Genomic DNA, 21971 nt, shown 5'->3' with positions numbered 1-21971 from the left:
CGCTCCCGATGATGTTGAATTTCGATTCATCACTGAACAGGACCGTCCGCCATTTCTGCACAGTCCAGCCTATGTGAGATTGAGCAAATAGAAGTCTTTTCTTCTGATTCTTCAATGAAATTAGTCGTCTGACTGTCCGATCCGAAACAGATAGCTGCAATTCCTATTGTACCTTGAAGGATGATTTGAAAGGATCCTTCTTAATGCATCTGGCAATCATAGAGTCCTCTCTGGAAGTGGTGGAGCGTGGTCTTCGCCCTCTGTGGGCAGTAGGAATCTTCCCGGTTGAACGAAATTTGGAACATAGTCGTGATATGGTCCACTTTTTCACACGATATTTATCACAAATCTGTTTTTGCGACATTCCGCACTTGTAGTCCTCGATAATTTTCTTTCTCAGTTTCAATCCAAGGCTGTCAGGAGCCATTTTAGCGCTTGATGTAACAAATATTACAAAGTGTAAATATTGAAATCTTAAAAGGTTTATCGTGTAACATTTACCTTGCGATGGTACAATAACGCAAAATACAACACTTTTGTTGTAAAATGAAACCTTTCCCACTTGTTGCACCAAAACTTTGACAGTAAAAGCAAAAGAAACCGTAATGTTGCACTTGTTTTGACCGGCGCAAAATGGTGCTTGTCAACAAAACTCTAACGAGGGGCTGTCATTGAATTACTGATTACTCATGTAATCATGTAGTACTAATCCTGACTCCCGAACCGTCAACTGCAGTATCTTACTTCGTTTCAATTTTAGAACACTGACATTTACTGTCGCGGTTTGTTATTGTTCGATATCAGTTGCACATGTTTTGTCCAATACTGTACATCTTCGTCGAAAGACCACGACAAATGGGGTCGCCAATAACCACAACAGTATTACAAACAGCGGCATTTACAGACAAACGGAAGCGTTTGTTGCCTAAAACGGAACACTACTGATGTATTCGAATCTTGTCGTTGGATTAGAATTTTCGTTATTTTGAAGCTTTCAGGGCCGGTTATTCAATGCGTGTTTGCCGTGCCATATTATACTAAAGAATCGACCGAATCACGAAATCCAATTCTGAAAAACAAAGTTGTTAGTATTAAACCCGTTCGGCACTAAAGGAAAATCACCTTGCGTCGCACTTTGGGTTACGTTCTGTTACTTGTCCATGTTTTCCATTGTTTATTTTTTTCCTTTCTCAAATCATACCTCTCTATTAAACACTAATCACAATTTCTTTCTTCCTTTTTTTTTGTTTTGTTAGTCAAATATCATATCGTTATTATTTACTGATTTTGTTTTGTTCTGCTGTGTGGTTGGTTTCTATCCTGCCGGTAGTTTTCCTCCCTGTTTTTTCTCCACACAAAGATCGGTTTGTTTTTCATAAATCCAATCCACACAAACGCGCACGAGGGAGGGTACGGAAAAATTGTGTGTTTTTTTTCTTCTTTTGTTCCAAATATAAGAGTTATGTTTTGCTGCTACGGTTTTATAAGATAAGATTTCCTCAACTTCGTGTAATTTACTCTGCTGGCCCCTTCGGGGAAAGCAGCCACAAACAGGTGGTCAATCGAAAGGCCATCATTCTGTTTTATGTTTGGGTGTATGTATTGTAAATGGGTTTAGAGCTGCTACAGGGCTCGGTGTATGTTTGAGTTCTACATAATTCTTGGGCCATCTCATTCGTCTAGGATTACCATTCCAAAGTCTGAAGTCTCCTTGTAAAGTCCTGCTTCGTGTCATTTGGTAGTTCATAATAAAATGTCGTGAAAGTAGAGTCCGCGGTGATCATCTCCTACAACAGATCTATACACACACACACAATATTCTGGTTGCGTCGCGGTAGAATATTTCAACCCTGCAAGGGTCGGTGATTACGTAGTTTGAAAAAAACGTCGCCATCCTTCTCTGTATCTACATCTCCTAATGTGACGATTCTCGGTTTGCATGAAACGAGAGCCGCCTGTACGCCAAAGAATAGGTAGTAAAAATGGAAACATGTTGATTTTGCATACCCAGAACGGTAAAGCTATAGCGGATGGATGCTTCACTCTAGAATTGGAAGCCGTCCATTGGCACAGATTGATCGGCGTTGAATTGGAACTGGTTGTTCTCAGTAGATGGCGCAACGGCCACGTCCTCCTCGTCATTGCTGAAGTACGTCCGGATTATGTTGAAGGTTTTCTCGTAGATCTCGGTGTTTTGATGCGACTGCAGGAATTCGATTTTGTCTAGACCTGCGTGTTGGGGAAGAAGCATACAATGGAAGCGTGTTGTTGAATTGATCGACGAACCAAACGCAGCAGCAGACTAACTTACCGTAGCATTCCTCAATCAGAACGGCGTAGGGATTTGGTTTGACCTTGTGTTGGTTGCCTGCCTTGAGGATGTTTTCTAAGCCGTTCAGAGCCACCGTCACGATCTTCGGGTCCATCACGGTGAGCAGTTCGCACATGGGAGGTACGCAACCGGCTTGCACCTGTTAATGCGGAGCATCGATGTAAGTACTATTCACCATTTAACAGATTTGTAAAATTAGCTTACCAAGTACTTGATCTGATCCACGGTGCCACCGCTGGTGGCGTTTGTGATTGCCCAGGCCGCCTCTTTCCGCGTCTTGAAGTCCGCCTTCGACAGCAGATCGATAATGCCCGGGAAGATGTTCGCATCGATGACGGCCTGGATTTGCTGCCGATTGCCGGCGGCAATATTCGAGATGGTCCAGCAGGCCTCCTTCCGGATCGTTTCTTTTGGCGAACTGAGCAGCTGCAGGATACACGGTAAGGCATTGCAGTTGAGAATTAGCTGTGTCTGGTTGTCGTTGCCGGTGACGATGTTGCCAACTGCCCGCAGAGCCGCCGAAACGACGTTGTTGTTGTTGTGTCTGCGCGGAAAATGGAATAAGACGCAAATTAGACGGCTGAATTGATTCGCCCAATCCTATCATGCCAACTTACAATAGCAGTTCGACCAGCCTTCGACAGCAGCCGGCCTCGATGACTGCCTGAATGTTATCGTTCGGTCCATCTGATAGATAGCTCACAGCCCAAACGGCATCGCCTAGCACTTCTACATCGTTGTGGAACATCAACCGGGCTAAAATGGGTAACCCTTTCTCTACTTTTGAGAAATCTGGCGGTGGGTTCTTTCCGCGGCATAAGTTCGACAAAGCCCAAACAGCATTCCGAGTCAAATTCAATCGCGTCGAAGTACTTAGAACACTGAAAAAATAAATCGAAACAAATCAATACTGCTGCCACAGCTACCCTAGCAAAGGACCTACTGTAGCAATGGTTCTAGCACGCCAGCGTCCAGTACGAAGTTTCTGCACTCCGGAGAATCACCGGCAATATTGCCCAGCGCCCAGACGGCCTGCTCCTGTACATCGATGTGCGGGCTTTCCAATAGCTTGATGAAGATCGGAACGGCACCGGCCCCTATCACTACGCTCGTTTGCTCTGATGTACCGGAAGCGATATTGGTCAAAGCCCAGGCTGCTTCAAACTATAAAAAAAAAGGAACAAAGCTCCTTCAAGCTCCCAACAAACAAACAGTACCCCTCCAATCGATTCAAACCTACCTGCAGTGTCGAGTTGGTAGTGTTAGCCAAGAATTCCACAAACCGTGGCACAATGTTGTGCTGAATGACCAGATCGATCGGTGGATTCGGCTCCTTTGAGAGTAACTTTCGGAATTTCTGCGTCGCGGCCAGCTGGTCTTCCACGTTGGTGCTGTACAGGGCCTGGATCGTTTCCGGTTTGATCAGCGGGTGTGCATCGGCCGTTTGAGGTTCGTCCTGTCGAATCAATTATCAAATAGTATCAGATCGGGTTGAAAGCTGCCGGAAAGACAGTAGGTAAACATACCGCCAGGATAGCGTCCTGGTCCAGTTCCTCGGCAACGTTGACGTTTCTCCGTTTGATCAGTTGCTGTTCGCGCTTCTGCTTGCGCAGCTGGATGCCCTCCTCTTCGCGGCGCCGGCGCATTTCTGTCGAGTCTAGGCCGACATTCTTGTACCGATGCCGATGGGCTGCGTTGTTCGACATCTGAAATGGGGGAGCAATCGTGCGGCAAGTTGAGGTTTAGTAGAAAACGTTTGAATGAACATCACTTTTCAATGGTATAATGGCAGAACGGTATAAACGTCGCCTATTGCGATAATCAGGACATGTGCTAGGTACGCACCACATGCCAGGTTATGACAGGCAAAGCTATGTCCTACCCATGATTTTTTAGGGAATCTATTAAAAAAAAATAAACGAACTATTTGAAAATTGTGAGTCTATAATCGGACTAAATCGTGTTAAACTCATCAAATTACATCAGAATTCAAAAAGAAGATCAATGGTGGTCATATTGAGCGTCCAGGACCAAATGGGTCACATCCGGACACGTTTCGTGTACCCCAGCAGAAGTGACCAGTTTCTGACTATAACCAAAACCTGTCTTACGGCACCTCAAATCACATGAGAATTCAATAACATAAGCAATGGTGGTTATATCAAGCGGCCAGATTTACATTAGACATCCGAACATATTTTGAGTATACCTTGGGTAGTTTCCAGTACCTTTTGTATGTATGTATGTATGTATGTAAAGGATACCACTCATTGTTGCAAGGCACAGCCATTAGACAGTGGATCATCCTCCAAGTATGACTTGATCAAGTACGATACCTGGCTGTATTCAATTTACCATTGTAAGAAGGGCCAAAAACGGAGGGGCGGACCCGTAAGCAGATACACTTACACGCAATCCGCGGGGTCAGGAGAATTGCCTTCCAATGATAAAATCCTATAACCCGATGTAGAATAAGCCATCATACGAGGGAACGTCCCAATGAGTGGGGAGAAGAGCCTGCCGTCAATTTAGTTTCCAGTTTCCAGTACCTTTTAAGGGCCAAAACCCATCATACCACTCACAATATTTTCAAATCTAAATAGATTAAAAGTTACGCTAAATTGCAACTCTCCTGACCGACGCATAGCTTGGTATAAAGAGAGAGAAAACACACTTAGTATAAAAATGCTTTATACGAAGGCAAGTACATATAAATCCCTGTTATGTGTAATTTGTATAGTTTGCATTTATGCTTACGCTGTTTAATCTGAATGGGGACGATATTGATTTTGAGTGTTTTTGTTTGTTTTTAAAATATCGCATTTCAACCAGTTATCTTTATTATGTTTAAAAAATTATCGTCTCATTATGCCAACAATCTCTTCCCATTTGTTAACATCACAATCTTCCAGTACTCGTTGTACGCATTGATGTACATCCGGGCTGCAGATTTCCAGCATCTAGCCCATAACGTTCTTATTGGTTTGCAGCCCATGACAATCCCAACCGAACCGGCGCTACACATGGTGCCTTTGCTGGTGGACATATCGGATCACAATATCCCTCGCCGTTCCGGTTGAATATGGCGTAACAAGACAACCCGCTCTGGTTTATCTATTTCGAAAATAGAAAATTTCCATTTAATGGTTTATAAATTGCACAATTGTAAAATCGAGAGTTGCATCCAGAAATTTAGCTAAAAGCTTAAAGCAGGGCTTAAATCTACTCACCTTAACTTCTTTGGATTGATTCAGAAGGTCTAAAAGACATTTTCTTATTTCCAATAGTCCAGAACATTTTCTTCCTTGTTTGGAATGCTGATGGTCTCCGGCAATACAGCAAAGCATAGAAAAGGTTCCTTTTAATATTAATATTTAGTATAAAATGAAAATCTACATTAGATTACTTCTTATACATAGTGATGGGTAAAAAGCCTCTAATCGAAAAATGTATAAATTTTATACATTCTGTGTTTAATAATATTTTTGAGTGACGACATATGGAAGAAATCAATACGGATCAGATCTCACCCAGAGACGATGTTAAATAATATAAGAGACGCGCGAACGCGAAGACTGCAACCAACAATTCCAATCGAACTGTCATTGTCTAATCGTACAATGTAAATCAACACGATCGCTTCACGAGGAAAAGCGTGGGGAGTATTGAGATTGAGGTTGAAATTAAATTTTGGAGATTTAAAAATTAATTATAAATAAGTTTGCGTATGAAGAGTATAAATCTAGACTCACATTTGAAAGGGGAACTCCAAAATGTAAACAAACCATATTTTGCCACATATAGAGAGAACAGTTCACAAACTACTCCATAAACACGAAAAATTAGAAGAAAATATCTCTTCAAATCATCAAAAATGTTTCTTCTTACATGGCGTATTTCCAACTTTCAACTCTATGATGAATCTGGTTGTTACGCCTTGCACCAGTACTACGAATTATATTGTTTTAATATGCCAAACGTACTGATTCTGTAGTATCTAGTCACGCCCGATTCATTTGAAATGCATCCGATTGATAGTTCACGTGTAACCAACGAACAAAAAGAAGACCAAAAAAATCTCCGGGCGTAATTACACTCTCAGAAAATTTACGAACGAAGAACCAAGGCGGAACAACAAACAAAAAATCCCGAGGATGTATTTCCACGGCGTATCACCAGTGTTGGCAGTTCAAAGAATGGAAGATCCGGGGGGTAACAACATGTAAGAAATTATCAGGGCGTATGATGTTTTATTCTCAATTTCACGACAAAGAAAACTTTTTTTGAGTTTTCAGTGATGCATGATGATAGATTACACTATTAACTATTTTGCAAGCTTATAAAATCATCCAGAAAATGGAAATTCGTGAAATAGGATTAATTTTTAGGTCATCAAAATTCGGAAGCGATTTTATCGATATGGTAATTTTGGAGTTACGCCCTTTTAAAATGTTAGTCTAGAAATCATCAATCAATTCAGGCCTATTATAATCTTTTACATCTTCATAAATCTGTTCCCTCTTCAAATCCGCTTCTACTTCAAAAACTGGAACTGTACTCAGAACTGCTAATAATTTTCCGCTGTCCGATGTCACGCATAAATCTAAGTCGGACGTGGAATGTAGCTAAATGAAAATAATTTAATTTAACATCGAATTTCATCTTTTTGGCTGGTAAACGGCTGGACAATGCGTACCATCGATACTTCGCGTATCTGCAGGTATAAAATAGACCCCAACAGCCTCTTGTCCAGTTACTCCTATCCTTACCTCTCCGCGGTGCCGGCTGGGGTACGAGAAACCATAGGAAATATCGGGTAACCAACCCCGGTGGAACCTTGGTCGTATAGTGACAGGGAAGGGGGGAGTCCTCTCTCCGGAGAATGCAGTCTTCGAGCGTCTGTTCACCATGGGGGTGCGGCTCAAAACGGCGTCTGTTCTCCATGTTAGGAGCGGCTGATCAACGTCCTGGTGCCAGCGTGGGACTCTAAACAGTGCTGTGCACGATGGTCCTCCGGCGAGACAATGATGGTTGGTGCAGGCCCTACAACTTCTTCTTCTTCTTCGCATTTCAAGCTTATTGCATATCGCATATTAGCTTATTGCGTGCTCTCAACTTAGTGTTCTAGATGCACTTCCACAGTTATTAATTGAGAGCTTTCGATGCCTGTACCATTTTTGCATTGGTATAATTGTGTGGCAAGTCCAATCATACTTCTATGCCCAGAGAAGTCGAGAAATTTTCCAACCCGAAAAATTCCTAGACCGGACCGGGAATCGAACCCAGCCACCTCCAGCATGGTCTTGCTTTGTAGCTGCGCCATTACCGACTGAGCTAAGGCAGGCCCTACAAGCAAAGCCGTAAAAAACTAAAGTACAGGAAGCAAGCAATGTAAATACGGACCGGAATAATCGGCACAGACCCAGGCAACGAAAACGGACTAACGATTGGAAACTCGAAACATGGAACTGCAAGTCTCTAAATCTCTTGGAAAGTACCCGCATTCTTTCCGATTTATTGAGGGTCCGCAAGTCCGACATTGTATAGCGCTGCAGGAAGGGATCGTCGGTACATACATATAGGGATGGTTATACCATCTACCAGAGGTGCGACAATACACATGAGCTGGGTAAAGCTTTAATCGTGATGGGCGAAAAGCAGAAGCGCGTGTTTAGGTTGTGGTCAATCGATAGCAGAATGTGCAAGTTGAGGATCAACGGCCGTTTCTTCAATGTCAGCATAATCAACGTGCACAGCCCTCACTTGGCAACCCTAATAACAATTGTATGGTTAATTTGCTTAACGACGTGTTCTGGGTATCAACCAAACCATTTGTGGAATAATATCGGAGATAATAACGCTCAGGTCGGCCAGGAGGAGGAATTCAGATCGGTTATAGGAAAGTTCAGCCCTCACCAGCTAACGAACGCCAACGGCCTCAGACTCATCGATTTCATCGCCTCTAATAACATGGCCATACGCAGTACCTGGAAGTAGGCATAGCCTCACATATCTCGGACATTGTCGACGTCAGGATCTATCACGACGCAAACATCGATTCGGACCACTACCTTCTAATGGTTAAGGTACGCCAAAAACTTTCCGTTACCAACAACATTTGGTACCGAGGCCCGCCACGGTACAATCTGAAGCGACTGAAGCTGCCCGAAGTCGCAACTGATTACGCGCAATGCCGCGACCCAGCGTTGCCGGATGAAGGAGAGCTCACCGAAGCCCCTCTTGCTGACTGCTGGAACAACGTGAAAGCAGACATTAACGGCGCTGCTGAAGGTGCCATTGGGTTTGTGGAGCGGAATCGACGGAACGATTGGTTCGACGAGGAGTGTCAGACGGTTTTGGACGAGAAGAACGCAGCGCGGGCGAGGATGCTGCACCGAGGAACCAGTCAAAATGTGGAGCGATACAAACAGAAGCGAAGACATCTTTTCCGGGATACGAAGCGCCGCCTGGAAGAGCTGGTGTGCGAAGAAATGCAGCAGCTGTATCGTTCTCACGAAACGCGCAAGACCTACGAGAAACTCAACGCATCCCGCAAAGGCTTTGTGCCGCGAGCCGAAATATGTCGGGATAAGGAAAGGGGTATCTTGACGGACGAACGTGAGGTGATTGAAAGGTGGAAGCAGCACTACCAACAATCAATTCGAAACTAACGATTTTAAATTGGCTCACTACTTGACTAGCCTATTGGTCCCAAGCAAACGATTAACTTACCCCATTCTAGTCGAAATTCTAGTTCTACACAATATTTGTTTTGATTCGCTATGAAAGTTTGACAGATAAAATGAGGGGTTAATGGATTTTCCTATGTTTCGAGGGGTGCATCGATTAGCTTGGGACAGAAGAGAGTACCAGAGCTGAGCCAACAAGTTGAGCACGTTTCTTCGGGACCTTCTAGTCTTAGAGTTACCTCTATGGCACTACGATGAACATCTGAATCGCGCAAAGGCAGAGGACCAAGGCAGCATGATGAATGGCTTCGTCGGTACAGCGGATGAGGGGGCATGCCAGCTCCCACGATAGGTGAAGTTAAGGATGCTATCCGACAGCTTAAGAACAACAAACCAACTGGTAAAGATGGTATCGGAGCGGAACTTATTAAATTTCTTTCTTTCGCCGTCTATTGCCGCTAGCAAGCAGATTTGTGGGAAGTTATCAAGCTAGTTTTGAGGACGGGCGATCGTCAACGAACCAAATCTTTACGTTACGGCAGATCCTCCAAAAGTGTCGTGAATATCAAGTCTATACGCACCACCTATTCATCGACTTCAAGGCCGCTTATGATACTATTGACCGTGAAGAGCTACACACTTAGTCTAGATTACCGAAGTCAGTAAAATTGTACTGGGTTTTTGAATTGCGGATCACCCAGTAATCGCCACAGCATTAATTTTCGTTACCGAATTATCAGTTAAGTCAAACTGTCAAACTGTAATCCATTCGAATGGCATTCGGCTATATTAACTGATAAGCCCAGTAAATGCGAACGTTATTTGCTTGGCATTTAACTGACAAGGCAGTTATTTTTTCTTAGTAAATATCGTGTAAGCCAGTTAAAAAAGTTTTTGTTAGTGTTGAGAGATAAATACTCATTTCAATTAAATAATTATTAATTGCACAGAAGAAAACACGTTTGTTGAATTATATGTTTCAGCAGTTAAGGATTTGCACTGATGGATAGTGATATTCTTTCAGGAAATAAACACCATCAGAGTTATCTTCGCATAATTTACCACGCACGTAAAGGGCTGGGGTTTCAATGCTTACTGTTGAGATTGAATCGTAACCTTTAAAAAGAATTATTAGTAATTAAATATAGCAAGTTGTTCAATATCAACGTCGAGCTTACTTCAGTTCGTGATGATAAAACACACTTTTCTCAAATGTTTACTGAAACATTTTTAAGAAAAGAAAAACCAAGGCTGCGGAGTCGGGTCTGAGTCGGCATGCTTGGCATGCACAGTTGTACACACCAACTGCTCATTTGGTAATAACTTTTCACTCAGATGTTGAAATTTATTTTTCTTTAAAGTAATTGATAGATTAGGCTCATAGTTTACTGTAGATATGCGAAGATTAGGTAAAGTTTAACATTTGAATCAACGCTAAACAATTTAACATTTAAATTCCGAGATGTGTAGTGAGCATTTCTCACCTCATTTTTTCAACACAAAAACAAATACAGTTTACTACTAGCATTAAAATCTACTTTCTTTACATATCTATAACAAGCTTATACTCTATTCTATCTACTTTTTCAAAAAGAACTATGTTCCGTCAACTGTGTGTAAAGTTATTAGCAAATGAGCAGTTCGTGACCAAAACTGTGTATGCCAAGCATGGGAGTCGGCGGCATTTTTGGTAGGTTCCGGGCTCGGAGTCACTGTCAATGGTGTTTTATCGGTGTAATAGAAAGAATACCTTTGATTTGAACATCAGATACCATGAAAATGCTTCCGAATCCGACTCGACTCCGCTGCCGTGGAAAAAATACTTGCTTCTGGATTTTCACTTAAGCTAAAATGACAGCTTAGAATTTTACAATTCATGGTCAGTAAAATACGTTGAATATTTTGACGAATGTCCAGAAAAAATCTATGATTACTTTGTGTACAGTAACTATAATCACTGACTTTTCGTACAATACAGAAAATTTAGAACTTTCTGGCTTACTCAGTAATTACAAACTTTGTGCTCAGTATTTTACAATAACGTTACCGAGGTTCAGTTTGTATTTGCTGAATGTCAGTAATTCCGCTGGAACGGTTTTCCAGGGAAGCTGACCAGACTGATCAGGGCCAGGGAAGCTGACCAGATAGGTACAGTGCTACGAGAAGATCTCGGGTGTGTTATCGGACCCGTTTGAAACTCGCAAAGAACTTCGACAAGGCGATGGTCTTTCCTGCCTCTTGTTCAACAGTGCGCTACAAGGTGTTATGAAACGTGCGGGCTTTAACATGCGGTGCACGATTTTCAATAAGTGCAGCCAGTGCATCTGCTTCGCTGACGACGTGGACATTGTCGGAAGAACATTTCGGGCCGTGGCGGAGCAATACACCAGGCTGAAACGTGAAGTTGTATTAAAGGTGAATACGTCGCAGACTAAGTATCTGTTAGCTGGAGGAACCGAACGCGATAGGGCTCGCATAGACAGAAGCGTGACAATCGACGGAGATGAGTTCGAGGTGGTGGATGAATTTGTGTACCGCGGATCATTGGTGACGTCGGATAACAACTGCAGCATAGAAATTCGTAGACGCATAATTGCCGGAAATCGTGCTTACTATGGACTTTACAAGACCCTGAGGTCGGGTAAACTTCACCCCCGTACTAAATGTACCATGTACCACACGCTTATAAGACCGATAGTTCTCTACGGGCACGAGACGTGGACGATGCTCGAGGAAGACCTTCAAGCACTGGGTGTTTTCGAACGGCGAGTGCTTAAGACCATCTTTGGCGGGGAATGTGAAAACGGTGTATGGAAGAGAAGGTTGAACCACGAGCTGGCGCAACTCTATGGCGAACCAAGTATCCAGAAAGTCGCGAAACCTTAACGGGTACGATGGGCGGGACACATTGTAAGAATGCCGGACAACAATCCCGCAAAAATTGTGTTTGCCTCGAATCCGGCCGGTACAAGACGCAGAGCACAGCGAGCAAGGTGGTTAGACCAAGATCTAGGAAGTGTGGGACGATCAAGAAATTGGAGACAAGCAGCCACGAACCGAGTTAGTTGACGTAAAATTGTGACGCAGGTGCAATCCTGAGGGACGTCGGACCAGGAAATGTAAGTAATCCAAACGACAATCCAATTATCAATATGATAGATTAATTACGTTACATAATCGAGTTTTCCGTTACGCTTTGACCGGGGGGAAACCGACGGTTTATTCGGTGTATTTTTACAGAAGGATGTCGTGCATTTCAATGGATTTTGGTCAGATAATCACTACCGACACGATCAAAAACGTATTCGTTTTACCGTGAAGCTGAAGCAGACGACAGTCGCTCAAATTAAAAGTCACTCGATGTAAACACAAAATTGCCCCGTAACGTGGGTAGATCACCTTTTCGTGGTACGTTACGGGATGTAAGATCTACCACCGATTCCTAGTCTTGACTACTTCAAACTAGGGGAACAGGATTTTACAGTAATCAAAGGAACACATCTTAGTCCTTGTTACTTTTTATGCCTTGTTGATAGTGATAAGTCCTCGGGTTGCGTGGACCGAGGATGATCTTGAAACAAGGAAAAAATGAGTTAGTTAGTCTTCACCTATGTGATTCCTAATCTTCTATTCGTTGTTTCCTAGTTTGAAGTGGTTAAGACTAGGGTTCTGATGCATGGTCATTATCGGTGTCATGTCTTGTTTTTTTTACTAAGGAATCCAATTTTGACTGACAAAGGGGCGCGCCTTTGGAGGGTGTTTCAACACTCCGAAGGGTATAAATAGCGGGACCTTTCAATTAGAATCGATTCCTTGCGATAAAGGCAAGAATGACAACTGTTTCAAAACCGAATACTTCATCATTACTCAATAGTGATGGAGTAATACGACATGCACTAAACTAAGGACACGGGATATACTACAATAGATCAAATTACTGGTCGCAGTGGTTTTATGTCCCGAACAGCGGAAAAAAAAAAAAAAAAAAAAAAACACAAAATTGCGGGTTGCCAAACATTGCAGACATCCCACTGCGACCTAGCAAGAAGTACAGTCGACTTGTTTCGCGCTCCGGTATTTCGGAAGTTTTCTCGGTATTCGGTTGGTTTAAATTATCAGTTTTTTCTCGCTTAGTGATTACTGGCATAGTACCCGGCTAAACAATTATCTGAAAGTGAGTTTTTCTGAGAAGAAAGTGGTTTTCGGCGCCATCGGAAAGAAAATTGTTCACTTGCAATTGGATATTCGCAAACCAATTTGCGCTTCATCGGTGCGTGATCACGCAAACCTGCACACAGATCATCGTCATCGAGTGTCAGCATCTGCCTCCGCATTTATACCGGTCATCCATCATCGTGTGTCCAGCTGAGTGCCGAACCTCATACAAGCACACCACTACAAAGATCGCCCGCACACGCGCATCGAAGGTCACCCACGCTGCGCGTCGCTCCGCTGCTGCTGTGTAATCACTCGGTGGTAGTAGTATAGCAGATAAGTTTTTTTTTCTCCTGTTTCTTTCTCTCGCCCATCAGTTAAATTTAATTTTGTGTTTCTGTGTTTGTAGTTTTTCTTTTCTTTTTATTGTGTCTGTGTGGTTTTAAGCATCGTTTCAGTGGTAGAGCGTTTACCGCTCCCACTAGTACGGCAAAATGGACGTCTCGTCAGAAGACGATATGGACATTTTGTCGGAAGATGACACCAGTTTGCCACTCGATGGCAAGAAAAGACGAAAACGTCCTGTCATGCATGGTTCGTCTCAGAAAAGCCCCCGATCGCGAGCCTATCCAGATGACTCGACTGGGCCATGGGTTGTCTACTTTCAGCCCAAAAACAAACCTTTGAACTTGATGCAAATTTCCACTGATCTGACGAAGCGATACTCAGCCGTGACCGAAATCACGAAGGTTAGGCATAATAAACTTCGTGTTGTCGTTTCTAACCTGAAGCAGGCTAACGAGATTGCTGCCTCCCAGCTCTTTACGATTGAGTACAGGGTTTACATACCAGCTCGTGATGTGGAGATCGAAGGTGTGGTCACCGAAGCGAGTCTGACCCCCGAGATCTTGGAGAAGCAGGCGGTTGGCCGTTTCAAGAACCCCTTGCTCCCCCCGGTGAAGATACTGGATGTCCAAAAACTGGGCTCAGTATCTGTCAGCGAGGGTAAAAAGAGTTTTACCCCCACAGACTCGTTTCGCGTGACCTTTTCTGGTTCAGCCCTTCCTCACTACATCGAGTTGGGAAAACTTGGGCTACCTGTGCGCTTGTTTGTTCCTCGGGTCATGATCTGCCAAAACTGCAAACAGTTGGGACATACGGCCTCTCACTGTGGCAGCAAGGCACGCTGTTCCAAATGCGGGGAGAAGCACGAGGATGGCGCCTGCACAGTCACGGCACCAAAATGCGTGTACTGCAAAGGATCTCCTCCTCATGGTCTCTCGTCGTGTCCGGTGTACAAACAACGCGGGGAAAAACTAGAGCGCTCTCTTAAAGAACGTTCCAGGCGGTCTTTTGCAGAAATGCTTAAGACAGCCAAGCCATCGACCAACGAAACAAATCCCTTCGCTCTTTTGTCAGATGACGAGTCTGGCTCTGACTTGGCTGAGGAGGGAGTTTCTTTCAGTTTTCCGGAAGGTTCTGCCCGGAAACGAAAACGCATCCGTTCGCGGAAAGTTGCAGATCAAGAACCCCAAATCAGCTTGCCCAAATCAAGGAGTGGTGGAAAAAAGGAGACTTCTACTCCTCCTGGATTCCGCAAAACTGATTATACCCAGGATTTTCCACCTCTCCCGGGGACATCCAAAACCCCCGATGCCCCAATTTTCAGAACACAAGCCCCTTCTTCATCTGGGTTGTTCTCATTTGATAACATTGTGGACAGTATCCTCAATTACCTCGATATTTCTGATCCTCTGAAAAGCATTGTTCTGGCAATGCTTCCTACTGTGAAAACCCTCTTGAAGCAGTTGACATTGAAGTGGCCCCTCCTTGCAGCAATCATCTCCTTCGATGGATAATTTTCCAAACGAGGTCGGGGATTTGATCACTATTCTACAGTGGAATTGTCGAAGTCTTATTCCTAAATTAGACTCTTTTAAGTTTTTAGTTCACAATAATGATTGTGATGCATTTGCTCTTTGTGAAACTTGGCTCTCTTCAGATATCGATCTTCCTTTTCATGATTTTAACATTATTCGACTGGATCGTGAGGATTCGCGTGGAGGAGGGGTACTTTTGGGGATCAAAAAGTGCCATTCTTTCTATAGAGTGAATCTTCCACAATTTACAGGTATTGAAGTTGTCGCATGTCAGGCTTTTGTTAAAGGCAAGAGCCTTTGTATTGCTTCTGTGTATATTCCTCCCCGAGTTTCGATTAGTCAAAAACAACTTTCAGATATCTGTTCAGTTCTTCCTACTCCACGGTTGATTATGGGAGATTTTAATTCCCACGGTACAGGCTGGGGGGAACTGTATGATGACAACCGTTCTACTTTGATATATGACCTCTGTGATAACTTCAATATGACAATTCTTAACAATGGAGAAGTAACACGTCTGGCTGGTCCATCCTCAAATGGAAGTAGATTAGACCTCACACTTTGCTCTAATTCATTATCGTTGGATTGCACGTGGAATGTGATCCAGGATCCCCACGGTAGTGATCACTTGCCGATCGGCATTTCGATTGCCAGTGGGTTCAATTCGTCGGAATCCGTTAACGTCGCGTACGACCTCACCCGTAATATCGATTGGACAACGTTCAAGACCGCGATAGATGAAGCCGTGTCGTCGGTAGAAGAGCTTCCACCGTTGGAGGAATATAACTTCCTCGCCAATCTGATCTTGAACAGCGCGCTTCGAGCTCAAACTCGGCCAGTTCCAGGAACGTCTTTTCGTAGGAAACCTCCTACCCCTTGGTGGGACCAGCAATGCACTGAGGTTTATCGTAAAAAGTCCGACGCGTTTAAGCTTTTCCGGAAACGCGGAACACCCGAGTATTTCGAAGCGTACTCGACTCTTGAACACGAACTCAAGAGCCTCATCAAAGCCAAGAAACGCGGATACTGGCGGCAATTCGTGGACGGTTTATCGCGCGAAACGTCGATGAATACGCTTTGGAACACGGCGCGAAGGATGCGTAACCGGTCTTCAAACAACGAGAGCGAGGAGTACTCGGATCGGTGGATTCTCAAGTTCGCGCGAAAAGTATGTCCTGATTCTGTGCCGGCACAGATGATTCCTCGCGAAACGACGAATTCGGTAGACGAGATCAGCCAGCCTTTTTCAATGCTAGAGCTCTCACTCGCGCTCCTTTCGTGTCGCAATTCGGCTCCGGGGGCTGATAGGATCAAGTTCGACTTGTTGAAGAACCTCCCAGACGTCGCTAAGAGGCGCATGTTGAACTTGTTTTGTCAGTTCCTGGAGTTCAATATTGTTCCAGATGATTGGAGGCGAGTGAGAGTTATAGCCATTAAAAAGCCTGGAAAACCCGCGTCAGATCATAACTCGTATCGTCCCATCGCGATGTTATCGTGCATTCGAAAATTGTTGGAGAAAATGATCCTTTTTCGCCTCGACAAATGGGTTGAGACGAACCACCTACTCTCAGATACTCAATTTGGTTTCCGTAGGGGCAAGGGAACGAACGACTGTCTCGCGTTGCTTTCCACTGAAATTCAGTTGGCTTTTGCTAAAAAAGAGCAAATGGCTTCTGTGTTCTTGGATATTAAGGGGGCTTTTGATTCAGTATCGGTTGAAGTCCTTTCAGACAAACTCCACGCTTGTGGCCTTTCCCCATTAATTAATAACTTTTTGTACAATTTGCTGTCAGAGAAACATATGAGCTTTTCTCATGGAAACTCTACAGCTTCTCGATTTAGTTACATGGGTCTCCCCCAGGGCTCATGTTTAAGCCCCCTTTTGTACAATTTCTACGTCAGAGAAATTGACAATTGTCTTAGTGACAACTGCACGTTGAGACAACTTGCAGATGATGGCGTAGTGTCTACGACAGGGCTCAAAGGGGTCAACCTGCAAGGACCCTTACAGGATACCTTAGACAATTTGTCTACTTGGGCTATCCAGCTAGGTATCGAATTCTCCACGGAGAAAACTGAGTTGGTCGTTTTTTCTAGGAAGCATAGCCCAGCACAACCAAAGCTTCAACTTTTGGGTAAACCGATCACTCATTCCATGTCTTTCAAATATCTTGGGGTCTGGTTCGATTCCAAATGCACCTGGAGATCCCACATTGACTATCTGAGACGAAAATGCCAACAAAGGATCAATTTTCTCCGAACAATTACCGGAAAGTGGTGGGGAGCTCATCCGCAAGATCTTCTAACGTTGTACCGGACAACGATTTTATCGGTTTTAGAGTACGGTAGTTTTTGCTTCCAGTCGGCGGCTAAAACTCACATCATCAAACTGGAACGTATCCAGTATCGTTGTCTTCGTATCGCGTTAGGATGCATGCACTCGACTCATACGATGAGTCTCGAAGTGTTGGCGGGCATGTTGCCACTATCGGATCGGTTTTCGGAATTGTCCCTCAGGCTCCTCACCCGTTGTGAAGTTATGAACCCGCTGGTAATCGAAAACTTTGAGAAGCTTCTTGAGCTAAACCCTCAAACTCGTTTTATGTCATTGTACTACGTGTACATAACTCAGGATGTCAGCCCTTCACAGCATAATCCTCATCGTGTATGCTTCTCCGACTTCGGCAATTCAGTTAGTTTTGATTTATCCATGACGCGGGAGATTCGTGGGATCCCAGAACATCATCGTTCCATGATTGTTCCGTCAATTTACGCTGCAAAGTTTGGCCAAGTTGATTCCGCAAGATCGTTCTTCACAGATGGATCATTATTAGAGGCGTCCGCTGGTTTTGGTATTTATAACGAATTTCATAGCGCCTCTCGAATGCTTCAAGCTCCTTGTTCCGTATATGTTGCTGAGCTGGCGGCAATACATTATACGCTAGAAACGATCGCCTCACTTGCACCAGATCATTATTTTATTTTTACGGATAGTCTCAGTTCTGTCGAGGCTATTCGATCCATGAGGCCGGTAAAGCACTCCTCGTATTTTCTCATGAAAATACGAGAGCTTCTGAGTGCTTTATCTTTAAGATCTTTTGTCATCACCTTTGCATGGGTCCCATCTCATTGCTCGATTCCGGGCAATGAGAAGGCGGACTCACTTGCTAAGGTGGGCGCTATGCAAGGCGATATTTACGATCGACAAATCGCCTACAATGAATTTTTCTTCATTTATCGTCAACAGTCGCTCGCCAGCTGGCAAAATAAATGGAGTGAAGGAAGTTTGGGACGATGGCTATTCTCGATCATCCCTAAGGTGTCGAAGAGTCCTTGGTTCAAGGGGTTGGATGTGGGTCGAGACTTCATTCGTCTGATGTCTCGCCTCATGTCCAATCACTATTCGTTAAACGCTCACTTGTTTCGTGTTGGGCTGGGAGACAGCAATCTCTGTGAATGTGGACAAGGTTACCAAGACGCCGATCACATCCTTTGGTCTTGTGCTGAGCATCGTGGAGTCAGATCTGAGCTATGCGATTCCCTTCGGGCTCGAGGTAGACAACCTAATGTTCCAATTCGGGATATTTTGGCTAGACGTGATCTGGAGTTTATGAAACTCATATATGTTTACTTTAAGAATACTAACCTTAGATTGTAAGTTTGATTAACCTTGTGTTTAGTTTGTGTATTGTGCGTGTAGTTTTTTTTTTTTTTAATGTTTGTCTTCAAGATGAATAGAAATAAGTTCATGTTTTAGGATTAATTAAATATTTGTATAATAAATCATATTTCAAACCTCCTTCTCCCTTTCCCCATCCAAAAAATTGTAAATCTCCACTAACCTCGAGACGACCGCGAGTAATCGGTTCAATTCCTTTAACTCTAGATTTAAGACATGAATCATGTATAATGCAAATGATAACTCGGCTCTGTAAAGTTTATTCGATTGAGCCTGTACAAATAAATTAATAAAAAAAAAAAAAAAAAAAACATTGCAGACAAAATAACGTAGTTAGCCGTGCAACCAGAAACGCCTCACTGTTTGAACATACTAAGTAATTTAAGTTTGAATAATTTCAAAGAATCATCTATATGGCAAATCGTCAGGGTGGGCAGTGAATTTGACCGTTAGTTTCTCGGTCATAACTCAAAAACGGTAAGACATACCACTTTGAAATTTTCACCAGTGAAAGATAAGAAATCAATGTCAATGAGAACGCTTGATAAGAATGTTTACACCCATTTTTCTCAAAAACAAAAGAAGCCCTCCAATCGAATCAATGTTTATCTTCATCCGATAGGCCGAAGTGAATTCAACGCCATTCAAGTTTCAATGCATTAGGGCTAATTAAGAATCCGTAGCTCCGAGTTTGAGGTCAAGAGACAGTGTTAGATTTGTATCAATATCTCCTCAATTTGTTTCTCTTTGGCAAATCTTACGGTATGGAAACGTAAATACATTTAGATGTCATCTGCAGTAAAAACATTTCATTTTGTGAAAAAAAAATCCACTCGAAAAATAGAGGCAAAGGGCGGGTTGTGCTTAGTAGGCCCAACATTAGATCTAAGCCCTATTTGAGGGGGAGAGGGGTGTTTCAGAAGTTGTAACTGGTCATGTATTAGGTATAGCTTAATACGCTACGAGTGCTTCCCCCCTAATAATTGGTCAAAAATATACTACGTGATTTATGGATATCGCTCTTAGGGGCGATTCAAATATAACGTCCACTCTTAAGTGGAGAGAGGGGGTCCTAGAATTTGTGACAATACGTGTAATAGCTATTGACACAGGTGGGGGGGGGATTCAAAAATCGAAAAACTAGAGTATTTCAAACACTATTTGAGGAAGGTTTCAAAGAAATTCAGAGTTGGGATGAAATGCTATACTTATATCAACATAAACCTTTAGTCCGATAATTTATTAGCTAGAGAAAGTTCTGAAGAGGATAGATTGATAGTTCAGCAAGAGTATGGCAGAGTGAAAATTGAACAGAAATTGAAATTGAGGGAAGGGCCATTAATGCGGCAATTCTAATCAAATGCGCACTCCTTTACCCAGCCCATACATTTGCATGGATGAGGGGATTTGAGGTATGATTCTAAAAATCTGGCGTAAAAATTTGACCGTATGTTTCCCGGTTTCCCGGCTACTCTTCAAATTCCCGGTTTGCTGGCACCCTACGAGACTCAAATCTCACACCTGCAGGGGATTGTGCTGCCTGAACCAATGTTCTGATACCTCACGGCCAATGAGATTGACCCAAATTTATGTACAGTTTACACATAAATCGCATAAGTGCAGAAACTTAGCGCTGAGTAAACTTTCCTGAATTTTTCCAGCAAAAAAATCCCGAAAATGATAAAAGTCAACATTGGATTCACTCAGTCTATTGGTACTACTTCTAGACTGAGTAAAATTTTCATCAATTCTTCTCATTTTCCGGCAGATATTTTAAGGTTTTCCACGGGAAACATTGCCTCATTACTCATCGCTGAGTTCTTGCTCTTTTAACGATTTATGAGCAAACTGAACTCAAATTTCGGTCGCTCTCATTGGTCGTGCTGATAGAAGAGATGTAGCGTGTCATAACTGTGCGTAAAATGCGTTAGGCAACCGTTATTGGCAGCTTTGGAATCCAACCTCATTACAACAAGGATTGTATGTATGCAGGTCACCTCACCATTGTCTCCGATTGAATTCAGATTTAGTAGATTTAATTCAGAACTAAAAATCAAAAACAAAAGATGAGCCATATTTTGTTACAACAACATAGGGCGTCACGTCGTGACGTTATCTATTTTAAGTTTAAGACAGACAAAGAGATCCACATTGGGTCTAGCGTAGGATAATTTGGATACATGATCCGTCCTTTGTCTGATGATTAATTTTGTACAGACTGCAGAGATATACCATGTTACAACAATTGATATCCCAAAGAAAACCTCATCAAGATATTCTCATAGCAGTTAGTCCAGTAAGTTATAGAACGTATTTAACATGCTACGAGTATCATTTTGCATTAAGTAACATAAAAACAAAACTCAATTTACCGTATAATTTACAAGATCGGCAGTAATCGCACCATAAAAACACAATCAATGCTCTAGTTGCCATATTTGTTGGCGCATTCTCGAGCACGAGTCGTCACAGAAGGATAAACAAATTGCCCAGGTGCGAATTTCCCTCGAACCGGGTTTCCTGTCCAGCCAGAGCCAAGAACATTTTCCAACAATTTGTCTGGTTTTCCGAGCACGGGATGCTGCACATTCACCACCGCTGAGATTTAATAATGTAATAGCTTGCAGTAAGCAAGCAGTGACTGGGTGACATTACTCATTTTTTCCCTTCTTATTTCATGTGCATGATGATGGGCCTCCGCGCATACATAAAAAAGACGTGTTCCACATTGGTGCTTTTTGCAGTTCTCCCTCCCTCCGCACACACATCTCCGACAGTGAGGAAAGGGAGAAGTCGCGTTTTTCTTTCGACGCAAAACCACATTTTCACCTCGATTCACGTCGCTAAATAGTGTGCACTTTGCAGGTCAGTTCCCTTACGATCCCGAATGGGCTTGATTACTTACTTTGGCTTTGGATTTACAGGTGTAAATTAGAGATTTTCCACAGCACTGGAGGACACTTTCACGTTCATCAGAAAACTTTTGAAAGGTTTTTGCCTGCAAGACGACAGGTCTGTCCTTTGACGTTTGTTGTGTTTTGGGCAAAGGGTGCGCGGGTATGTGAGGGAAGTGCGCACCGTCCGCGAGAAGCAGCTTGACAGCTGGAGTCTACACAGCAGTGCAGGGCTGTGTTTGGGAGTGTCAGATTGAAGTTGGATTCTGGAAATGTCTTAAAAATTACAACGGATTTTGCTCTACCATTTCTGTATCAGTTAAAATAAACATCAGCAAAATG

The 21971-nt window shown here is 43.2% G+C and overlaps 1 protein-coding gene across 1 annotated transcript; it reads right to left on the bottom strand.

Annotated features, from left to right (window-relative positions):
- Positions 1-1128: 1128 nt before the first annotated feature.
- Positions 1129-21787, bottom strand: Kap-alpha1 (karyopherin alpha1). The gene is made up of 8 exons (XM_065230481.1): positions 21641-21787; positions 3859-4038; positions 3573-3788; positions 3276-3496; positions 2950-3213; positions 2537-2876; positions 2312-2471; positions 1129-2229 (listed from the first exon to the last, which is right to left on the bottom strand). The coding sequence occupies exons 2-8, from the start codon at positions 4036-4038 to the stop codon at positions 2045-2047; spliced, it is 1566 nt and encodes a 521-aa protein (XP_065086553.1). The 5' UTR covers positions 21641-21787; the 3' UTR covers positions 1129-2044.
- Between the last annotated feature and the right edge of the window lie 184 nt (positions 21788-21971).

This window comes from Ochlerotatus camptorhynchus, unplaced genomic scaffold (assembly GCF_037179485.1).
Source record: "Ochlerotatus camptorhynchus isolate MF236.1 unplaced genomic scaffold, CSIRO-AGI_Acam_v1.1 ptg000330l, whole genome shotgun sequence".
In the NCBI taxonomy this organism is placed as follows: domain Eukaryota; kingdom Metazoa; phylum Arthropoda; class Insecta; order Diptera; family Culicidae; genus Ochlerotatus; species Ochlerotatus camptorhynchus.
This window is presented reverse-complemented; position numbering and strand designations above follow the sequence as displayed.

What these genes read in the sequence shown, in the direction of transcription:
- Kap-alpha1 (XM_065230481.1), bottom strand. Translation starts at nt 4,038, where the DNA reads ATGTCGAACAACGCAGCCCATCGGCATCGGTACAAGAATGTCGGCCTA. An exon ending in TGGATCAGATCAAGTACTTG is followed by an intron (nt 2,472 to 2,536) that starts GTAAGCTAATTT and finishes CCGCATTAACAG; the next exon opens with GTGCAAGCCGGTTGCGTACC. An exon ending in TCTGATTGAGGAATGCTACG is followed by an intron (nt 2,230 to 2,311) that starts GTAAGTTAGTCT and finishes CCCAACACGCAG; the next exon opens with GTCTAGACAAAATCGAATTC.